A 10,522-nucleotide genomic window follows, 5' to 3' on the forward strand; every position below is an offset into this window, starting at 1 on the left:
GCAGCGCAGCCGAATCTTCCTCTCCAGAGAGCTCTCCCTCCGATGCAGTGATCGACATCCGGTCGTCGGGAGGAGCACCGAAGGATACCGGTGGTACGCTCTTTGAAGACGGCCCAGCGCATTCCTTTGGCAGCTCAACTGGTTGCGAAGTGCTAGAGGAGCGATGGTCTCCAAAGGGTTGGTTCCCTGGGGGGTTTGCCACCACTGTAACCCTCAGACGGAGCTCTGCCCCCCTGGAGGAAACGGAGCCTGGCCCGCAGCTCCGAGAATGTCATCTTCCCACAATGGGAACATGACTCATCCGCGAACGCCACCTCAGCGTATTTAATGCCCAGACACGTGAGGCAGCGATCGTGACCATCACCCGGCGCCAGGTAACGACCGCATCCAGAAACGCACGGGTGAAACGGCATCTTTAAAAAGAAGATCCGTCGTCTTTACAAAGACGCTTATTGTACTCTTTTAGAGAAATTGGCTCTTTTAGGGAAATGCTCTTTTACGTGCTGAGACGCACAGGGGAAACGGCCGTTTGCAGCACGACAGGGGGTAGTGCAGCCTGAAGTGCGCAACCCACTCAACACGGGAACAACCACCGCTAAAGCGCCGTCCGCCAACACAAAAAGCTCCCGAGAGCGCGCTAGACTTGTCACACATGAAGCAGTTTGGTAGGAGCAGAACGATGTTGTCGATGCTCACTCTGTGATCAGCGGCAGCTGGATGCAATCATCGCATGCCAATGTGCATTGGCTCGTTTAGTTTACACTCGAAGTGGATTGGTCTCTCTAAGCGAGATCCCAATTCGTCGGTCACCGACGTGACTCGGAGTGACCGACTAAAAGGAAACTTGGCTTAGGGAAAGGCTTAAAAATATTTCGCTGTGGGGGTGGGGAGTGTTTGTGTAGGAGACCAAATTAATTTGCTTGTTGTTTTATAGTGACTCTTAGGGTCCATTCATTCAGGATGTGTTCATGATAGACTGCTTTTTAAGTGTTTATGAAAATGTCTCGGTTATGTATGTAACCCTCATTCCCTGAAGGAATGATGTATGGGGTTTCCCTTGAGAGTAGTAAAAAAAAACATGCCAATGAACATTGGCGAGTGGAATTTGCATGCCTTGCCACTCCCCCATACACACATATAAGAGGGTGGCGTGCATCCACTCATACAGGTTTGTGTTGAGGAGCTGAGACTGCATCCCAGTCATTCAGCGGTGTAGCCAAGGGTTGTGGCAAGAGGGACGTAACGTCTCAGTTCCCTCCTTCAGGGAAAGAGGGTTACATTCATAACTGAGACATTCCCCTTCGACGTTATGTTGATACTGATATATGGTGTCCCTATGGAAAGCGCCACAACCACTGAACTATGTCACGAGTTTTGGTGATGCAGATGCTGGCAGGCTCAAGTAACCTACCCAGCGCCTCATTACAAGCCAGAAGTCTTTTGTACCGGACAGGGACAGAAAGAGCAGTACTCACAGCGCAGGGTCGCAGCTGCTGTTCCTTAACCTTGAGGATATTGTTGTACTCACAATGGGAAAGAGTGCTTCATGCTCTTTCATATTTGATGATGGTACAGCCACGACCAGTTCACTTATACTGGGGAAGCAAGTCTAAGTCTGAGTGGAGAAGGATGCTATGGAGACCACATCCTGTCAGAAGGGAGGTAATATGTACACATATGGACTGTCCAGCAGGGCAGTACTATATATGGCAATCACTGCGGTAGGTCCTGCCTGAAAATGTTGGAACTACTACCAAAGCAGAGACTAGACAGAAGTAATTCTGTCAAGGGAAAACACGGGTTTACCAACAGGGAAACCGTACCATGGGAGAATACACACATGGCATCACCAGAAGGGAATCACTACATGTGGGGCACTGAGCTCAGTACAGGGGCTGATCGAAAGGGCATACAACGCAAGTACTGAGCCCGTCTGGAAAGATGATATGGCGCTCACACTCCCTGGTGCTGCAAGCGAGACACTAAGCCAGTCTTCCTGCCATTTACCTGTTAGTAATCAACACACAGGAAGAAACTGGCTCAACCCGGAGGCTGTAAAACCTCGCAAAGGTATTAGGTATTGCCCAGCCTGCAGCTCTACAGATGTCTGCTAGAGAGGCACCATGCGCCAGCGCCCAGGAGGAGGCCACACTCCGAGAGGAGTGAGTCCTCATTCCTAGAGGGCATGGCTCACCTTGTGTTTGGTACGCCAAGGGGATGGCATCCATTAGTCAGTGGGCCAACCTCTGTTTGGAGACAAGCAGACAAAGAGCTGGTCAGAACTTCTAAAGCTGAGAGGGCTGTGTCTGCCTTCTCCAAGGGCAGTGCTTGCAGGCTCACTACCTGGTACCGGAAAAGATTGGTGGGAACTTTGGGCATGCATCCAGACCAGGGTCTCAGGATAACATGAGAGTCAGTCAGTCTGAATTCAAGGCACGTTTCGCAAACCGAAAATGCCTGCAGGTCCCCCACCCTCTTGATGGAAGTGAGCGCGGTCAGGAGCGCTGTTTTAAGAGACAGGATCTTTAGCTCAACTGACTCCAGCGGCTCAAAAGGGGCTCTTTGCAGCCCAGAAAGGACCACAGAGAGATCCCAAGAGGGGACGAGGTACGGACTAGGAGGATAAACCTCCTTGCTCCTCTCAGGAGCCTGACGACCAGGTTGTGCTTTCCCACAGAACTGCTGTCCTCTGCATTGTGATGTGCTGTGCCAAATTGTGCTCTGCCCCTGAGAAAGAAGGTCCTTCCTCAGGGGGATTTGCCAGGGAGGGGCTGTCGCGAGGAGCAATAAATCCGAAAACCAGGTCCGGGTGGGCCAATAGGGCGCAACCATCAAGACCTGCTCCTTGTCCTCCCTGATCTTGCACAGGATCTGTGCAAGGAGGCTCACTGGGGGAAATGCATATTTACGTAGGCCCCTGGGGCCAGCTGTGTGCCAGTGCGTTGTGCCGAGGGTCCCCTCGGTCAGGGAGTAAAAGAGCTGGTGATGGGAGGACTCGTGGGAGGCAACCAGGTCTACCTGACCGTCCCCAAACTGACTCCATATCAGCTAAACCACCTGGGGGTGAAGTCTCCATTCTGCCGGGAGCGTGAGCTGTCGTGAGAGCATGTGAGCTGCCCAGGGATATGAATGGCACCCTGAAGTGAACTAAATCACATAGCAAAGTCTGATTGTCAAAATGAACCACCGCGACAGGTTGGGAAACACTAGCCAGGCTCCCAAACTCTGTACGAGTGGCACCAATGGGACAACTGACGCACCCTCAGAGGGGCAGCAACGGGGAGCACTGGGGCCCAACTCGGGAGGCAACGTGTCCCGAGTAGGGGGTGTGAGTGAGGAGTAGCACTTACCCAGCTCCTTGGATACCACTAAAGGCTGGCCAGAGATGCATGAGGAGGCCGTGCTTCCTTGAGGCACAACCTCTTGGCCTGTGGCGAAAGAGGAGTGAAGAAGCATAGCGTCGCTCACTGCAGACTGCGTCGGGTATGACCCAGAGACTGGGGAAACTGCTCTTTCATTGAAAATTTGGGTACCACTGGCTGATAAGCCAGCGGTAGAACAGAAAATAAATTCTCCGCCCGGCCCTCCTCCGGGGGAAGGAGCAGTGCTGTCACAATCTCCTGGGAAAAAGCAGTCCCCTCCATCTCCGGGTCACCCATGTCAGGGCCGCTTCGCTATCCGCTTGGAGGGCTTAGCGGCTGCCTGGGGCACGGGCTGTGTCACCTTCCTGCGGGTGGCTCAATGTTGCGGCTGAGGTGTCACAGCAGCGTGTACTGGGCAAGATGTAGATGCCGCAGGTGAATGCCCTCGATGACGAGCAGACTGGAGGCCAGCCCGCAGCTGCTTGGTGTCAGCAGTATCACATAGGGGCAAGATGTGCTTGATGACCTCAGTCTTCTTCTGTACTGTCGAAGAGGCCAGCCTGCGAGATGGGGGCATTAAGAAAGCGAGCCTTGTCTGCGTTCCTCATCTCAGTAAGGTTGAGCCAGAGATGTCGCTCCTGGACCACCAAGGCGGCCATCTTCCCGCCAAGGGCCTGCGCCATGACTTTAGTCACCTGTAGAGCGAAGTTGGTCACCTTACGCAGTTCCTGCATCAACACTGGCTCGGAACTACCCTCGTGCAGCTCCTTTAGTGCTTTGGCCTGATGGACTTGCAGGATGGGATGGCATGCAAGGCGGAGGCCACCTGTCCAGCAACATTGTAAGCCTTAGCAGCCAAAGCTGACCTCATCTTACAGGCCTTGGAAGGGGACACGGGCGATCCCTTCAGGTGGTGGAAGTGCACTGCAATTGCACGCTCTGCCTGGGGATCTCCACTAGAAAGTTGCCCTCAGCGAATTTGTGACCTCCACATGCACCTCCGGGAAAAATGGCACTGAGGCGGGTTGCAGCTGTGAGTCGCACTCCAGGAACCAATCGTCCAGCCGAGAACACTCTGGGTTGGATGGAGGCTTCCACTCAAGCCCAATGTTCTCGGCTGCCCGGGAAAGCATAGCAGACAGTTCAGTCTGAAGCACCTGCCGCGATCGACATCTAATCCTCCTCCGGAGCCCCAAACAAAACTGTAGGACCGCTGTGAGATGTCCCGACAATCTCCTTCAGGAGCTCGATGGCATGCAACGTCGTGGAGGAGTGGGAGGTCCATGAGGACTGGCCTGGCAGAAGAGCTCCCACTGTAACCCTCAGATCTCCCTGCGAGGACTTCTGCTTCCCAGAAGTCCCAGGCCGGGGAGCAGCTGAGGGGACTTCCCCCCTCATGAGGAGGGAGAGTTGCGATTTCAACATTGCCATGGACATGCGCTCACAATGAGGGCATGAACCATGCATGAATGAAGTCTCAGCATGCTTACGGCCCTGACACGTAAGACAACAAGCATGGCCATCAGAGGGGGTCAGGAAACGACTGCATCCAGAAACGCATGGACGAAGAGACACTCTCGTCCATGTAGCTCTTTTAGGGAAACTGCTCTTTTATGCCGAAGCGCCCAGAGGGGAATTAGCCCTTAACCAGCACTTAACCATGCTATTACCGCGAAACACAGCTGAATGCGCCGTAAACAGAAGTATCCAGCGAAGAGAATTTCCCGCAGGTGTTTGGAGAAAACGAGTAGCACATACAGCAGCAACTGTTTGGCTCCAAAGCAAAAATCTGAATGAGTGGATGCATGCTGCCCTCTTATATGCCCGTGTGTACGGGGGAGTGGCTAGGCATGCAAATTCCACTCGCCAATGTTCATTGGCCTGTTTTTTACTACCCAGAGGTGATTGGGCTCCCAAGGGAAACCCCATATACGTCAGCATCGATGTAACGTCGAAAGTGACTGACTGAAGGGGAACAGACATTAGATGGACATTTTTAACTGTTCATAAATTCAAAATTTGAGTTTTTGAGCTTTTGGTCCAAGTGTGTTAGCTTTGAGGTCATCTACATGAGGTCAAACCTCTTATCATACTTTTACAAAGAGTATTTATTATGTAAATTCTATACTTTGAAAGAATATAGGCCTACTTAAAGGGAAAGTTCACCCAAAAATGAAAATTACCCTATGTTATCTGCTGGACGCCACTCTCTCGTGTATGCGCATACGACAGTTAATGGAAGCTAGAGATTACAGTTTATAAAGTTGTAAATATGGATATTTTTCTTATACAAATGCACAAGTTGACAAAATGCAGTTTTCGCAGATAGACACGTTTAAAATATGTTCAACATCTGGAAAATTTAGGAAAAATATTGATGGCTCATCCGGCACTACATAGATTTCATAGAGATAACCTGCAACCAATTATCAAGTAGCAAACCATGTTCATGGCTGTGAATAAAAATAAATTAATTAATAAATAAAATTAACATGCCCTCCAAACCTCCTCTCCCAATAGAAATTACACCAAGAAATGAAAACTTAGGAGCCCTAAGGACTCTTAGGAAGCCGAGGTACAAAAGACACACTTGTGCTTCCTCCGGGCCTTGGATGACTAATATACAAATTTTACCAACCTTATTTGAATATTGTTTACTGACCTTATTTAATGACTGCTTTCTCACAGACAAAAAAAACATAAATAAATAATGCTGTTTTCACCCATTAACTGTAAAAACAATGTCTTAAAGGGGTTTAATTCATTTCGAATAAGGTCTTTGAAATGACATAAGTGTTAATTCAATTGCTGAACAGTAATCACACTTTGGTTGTAACAAAGTGTAATTTTAACTACATTTTAGTCTGAATAAATAAACATAATAAGAATGCAGAACTTTAGACAGAATGAAAATATTTCATTTCATACCACTAAAACTTATTCACACAAATAGTCACAATCACATATAAAATTGCATTCAGTGTCTGATTGTGTGAAGTGCATGAAATGTTCCTTACACTGAATTACAATCAGTCTACACTTGGGACAGGAAGTGAGAACAAACAGGGGGTAAAAAATTAATTAATTAATTAATTAATTAATTAACGAGGCATCTATTACAAAGTAAATAGGTGTCTAAAATGCACTGCCTTGAGTTATGACATTATTTTCAACATCCTAAAAGCAACCAACAAGACACTCTCTGTAAATAACCATATCCACAGAGATGTTACAAAGAAAACCAGTAATTATTTCTGAGAGTTGCAATAGCACACAGTCACTGAAAATAATCATATTTATACCATGGCTCAAATAAGCAATGGTTTGTGTAAAAAGACTGGCAATGAAACCCAAACTGATTTTAAGAAGCTGTGATGCAAAATAATTTGTTTCTTACATACTGCCATCCATCCTATTGATCAATCATCTTCCTAACAGTATTTTAAAAGAAAGTCCAGCTGCATCTCGAGTTTTTCAATATAAAATGAGATTTCCCATCCACACAAATGACCAGATGAGTTATAATTACTAATAGCATGGTGCTGATGGGATGTACTGTACTACAACCGGGAAGTAAAGACAGCTCTGATATAAACTGAGGTAAATTGCTACATACAGTACATTTTGGCAAGCGTATGTTCTGGAATCTGTCACTGATTGCAGCCACCAATATACACTACTCCCAACTGAGTGCACCCATTGTTGTGACTCTAATCTGTCTTGTTATAGGCCATTAAAGTATAGTGAACTCTAATTTTGCCAATGACTTTGTGTCTATGGAAACACGCACTTCATATACCACTCAGCAGAGAGTTCCAATGAAAGACTGTGCTTTCATAGAATCCTTTTTGTTTCTCTTGTAATATCTGGTTCAGACAGTAACATTAAAATAGTATTAAAAAAAGGATTTGCATGATTTTGTCAATGTCTGCTTCCAGCCATGATCCATCAAGTACAAATAGTTTATCATAAAATTGCTGGATGCACAATGGCATAAATATATATTAGACATATAAATGTTTATAGTTCTTGTAGACAACACTCTTGACAGTGAGTGAATAGATAGCAGGTGTGTTGTTACACGTATCATCAAGTATATGACCTTCGGGGCCCTTTCATTTTGTGTTTTTATTTTGTGTTTTGTGACCTTAACTAAATTCATATACACTCAAACTCATAAATACTGCACATAAAAGTAATATTCAAAAAAGTATAGTGACAGTAGATGAGAGGAGTTCACTGTAGGTTGTAAGTTATAATTTGGTATTATCAAATAGCTTCTAATTAACTTGTTAAGGTTACATTCATACTCACTAGAGAAATTAGTCATTTGCAGGGACAAACAAATATCTTGCATAACTAGCTGCAGTCTCACAATCAAGATGCCATGCCATTTTGTTTTAGATTTCCACTCAGACTAGCTATCTCAGTGCCAGCTCTTTCTTTAGGCTGTTTCAGAACAGCTCGTAAACACGTCTGCAAGATTTACATGCCGATGGAATTAAAGCAATGCCACAATCTGTTTGGAATAAACAGACTATGTTAAGACCCTAGTTAATCTGTATATGTCTTGTTGATTTGTATCAGTCTTGTGTCTATCATTAAATATGAGTCAAATGTAAGAGCATAGGGCATATTTCAGAAAACTGGTGACTCCCAGTCACATAATTGGTGGCACCTAGACTTGTGCCGGTATTCGGTAATGCGATATATCACGGTAATGAATATGCGCGATGTTGTTATCGTGGGCACTTCTAAATACCGTGAATAATTATATATTACAAATTATTCAGAATTTTGAATGCATTTTAAGAATAACATTAATCTTAGGTATTCCAATATTTAATAACAGGTTGTTAAAATTGAAAGTTGCAACTGTGTTATTTAATGAGCTAACATGAACTAAGACTTGTATTTTTTTAACAAAGATTAATAACTTCTGTAGCAAATGTAGCTATTGCTCATTGTGAATGTTAATGCATTAACTAAGGTTAACTAATGAGGTCTTATTGTAAAGTGATACCTATTGGTCTTTATAGTTCTTTTGCACTTTAATCTGTGTAAAACTTTTAACTTTATACATTTTTCTGTATTGCTTTATTGCATTTAAATGTTATTAAACCTGTTATACTGTATTATGACAGCACTTTTTAAAACTAAATTTCAATACCGTGATAATACCGAATACCGTGATAAAAGCATTATCAATTAACCGCAACATGAAAATTTGATACCGGCATATCCCTACTGGCACCAAAAACTGGACTGACTCGCCATGCTTAGATTTTCATACTGCTCCTATCTTTAAACCCTGTCATTCTAAAGGTGAACAGCATCCTCTACTGCCAAATACAGCATGAACTGAGTGTTAACTTAAAAACTTCAGGCAACTATAGATGCCTTCTCTAGTCACGACAGCCCTAAGGAGATATATAAATGTCAGTTGAAAATTCAAGCATGCAAGAAACAGTGAAAAACAAACCTTAGCTAGAACAAGTAACTTTAAAGATGATGTAAATAATTACATATGGTTCCTGGCATTGCACTGACCTGTAATAATGTTGTCAAGAAGAGTTGTGGGCATGCAGAAAATCCCAACAAGAAGGTCACTGATAGCGAGGTTGAGGATGAAAAGGTTGGTGACGGTGCGCATGTTTTTGCTCCGTAACACAATTAAACACACCACTCCATTTCCAACCATGCAGACCAGGAATATTAGCAGGTAGGAAATTATGAAGACTGCTGCTACAGATGGCTGATGCAGGTAATATCCAACGTATGTAACATTGTTCTGAGGTAAGAAGAATTCATTGGAGCCATTGACAAAAGTCCAGTTACCATCATCCACAAGGGTAATGTTCAGGTCCAGTGTTTCATTCATTTTAGATCTGAGGATAATAGAATAGAGTTGAGAGATGGGCTTTATTCCTACTGTTCTCCTCAGTCAATATCAAGCCTTGTCTTTCTCTTATTGTCTTTCCCTTTTTTGCTTTCAACCTCTCTCACTTGCAGCTGCTACTAAACAATTCTGTTTATCTACTTATCTCACCCACTTCCAGATGTGCAGTTATAACTGTGCATACTGTATGCAAATGATTAATGACAAAAAAACACCCTACCATTAGCCTACTTTTCATAAAGTGGCTTGCAGTTATCTACACTGTGCAATCATGTTTGCCTTCGTAATCACTCAAAAATTATAAGAGCGTAGACATGTCAAATAAATGCATTGCAATGGATGACTTTGACTCTGGTTTAATGTAATCTGAATCATTTTAGTGGCTATGAAGATGAGTTCATTTGTGATACACAATTAAGTAAGTCAGCCATCTAGTTGTGAGATAAAGTCCGGATCAAATCTTCATAGGTCAATGCTGCCTGTCGCTTACTGTTTTAATATGGCATGTGAATGAAGTTTCTTTTTTTATTTGTTAATAAAATCGTCACATATGATTTTATTAACAAATAATTCTCAACATAAAATCTCACAGATGTTAATATGCATAATAAATACATATATACAATCATAACTCATATTACATATCCCAGAAAATGAATGTAAAAATTTACATTTCTCAGTAAAGTATGTTTAAATACTAAATTGCGCAACAGCGGCTAGAGCTAGTCTATTAATAATGTGCATACCTCCACTGATATTATGTACTGTATCTCAGTCATTTGTGCCACAACATTGCACATTGTGCCATTAACCCTTTTTAAATATATTAACAAATAAAACACAGAGTACTTCTTGTAGTCAAACATACAATATTACAATAATACAATCTTTCTTACCTTTTTTTACACCCAGTTTCTCTATAGTAGCCTACTACCTGTTCCCAGGTAAAAACGAACACCTCCTTGTTCGCCTGTTCCTCCACGGAGAGACATAAGGAGACTTTGGACTGCTTAAATGTGTAACAACTAAATTATTGTTTACAAATGATTTCCATTTCTTCTTAACGCGAACTCCGGCATATGCGTGTCATAATTTGTAGTTTCAACATGTTTTCCGTGCAAAGCGAAGCTGGCAGTGTCGGTTCCACTCTTCAGCGGACTGTCAGTGAACAATGCGCAGGCACGAGAGAGGGAAAGAGAACTGAGAATTGACACTGGCGGAGTGATGATGCGCTTTTAAGCGACAGAGCGCGCGCGGGGAT

The 10,522-nt window shown here is 44.2% G+C and overlaps 1 protein-coding gene across 1 annotated transcript in view; it reads right to left on the bottom strand.

The window, feature by feature from the left end:
* LOC107719191 (neuropeptide FF receptor 2-like) overlaps nucleotides 1-10,233 on the bottom strand; it is a 19,242-nt gene extending 9,009 nt beyond the window's left edge. The window contains exons 1-2 of the mRNA XM_016526566.1: nucleotides 10,158-10,233; nucleotides 8,913-9,250 (exon numbers count right to left, since the gene is read on the bottom strand). Coding sequence (XP_016382052.1) covers nucleotides 8,913-9,243 — 331 coding nt within the window. The 5' untranslated portion in view covers nucleotides 9,244-9,250; nucleotides 10,158-10,233. The remainder of the gene's footprint in view (nucleotides 1-8,912; nucleotides 9,251-10,157) is intronic.
* Between the last annotated feature and the right edge of the window lie 289 nt (nucleotides 10,234-10,522).

The sequence above is a fragment of the Sinocyclocheilus rhinocerous genome, unplaced genomic scaffold (genome assembly GCF_001515625.1).
Source record: "Sinocyclocheilus rhinocerous isolate Xijiao unplaced genomic scaffold, SAMN03320098_v1.1 scaffold1172, whole genome shotgun sequence".
NCBI classification, from domain to species: domain Eukaryota; kingdom Metazoa; phylum Chordata; class Actinopteri; order Cypriniformes; family Cyprinidae; genus Sinocyclocheilus; species Sinocyclocheilus rhinocerous.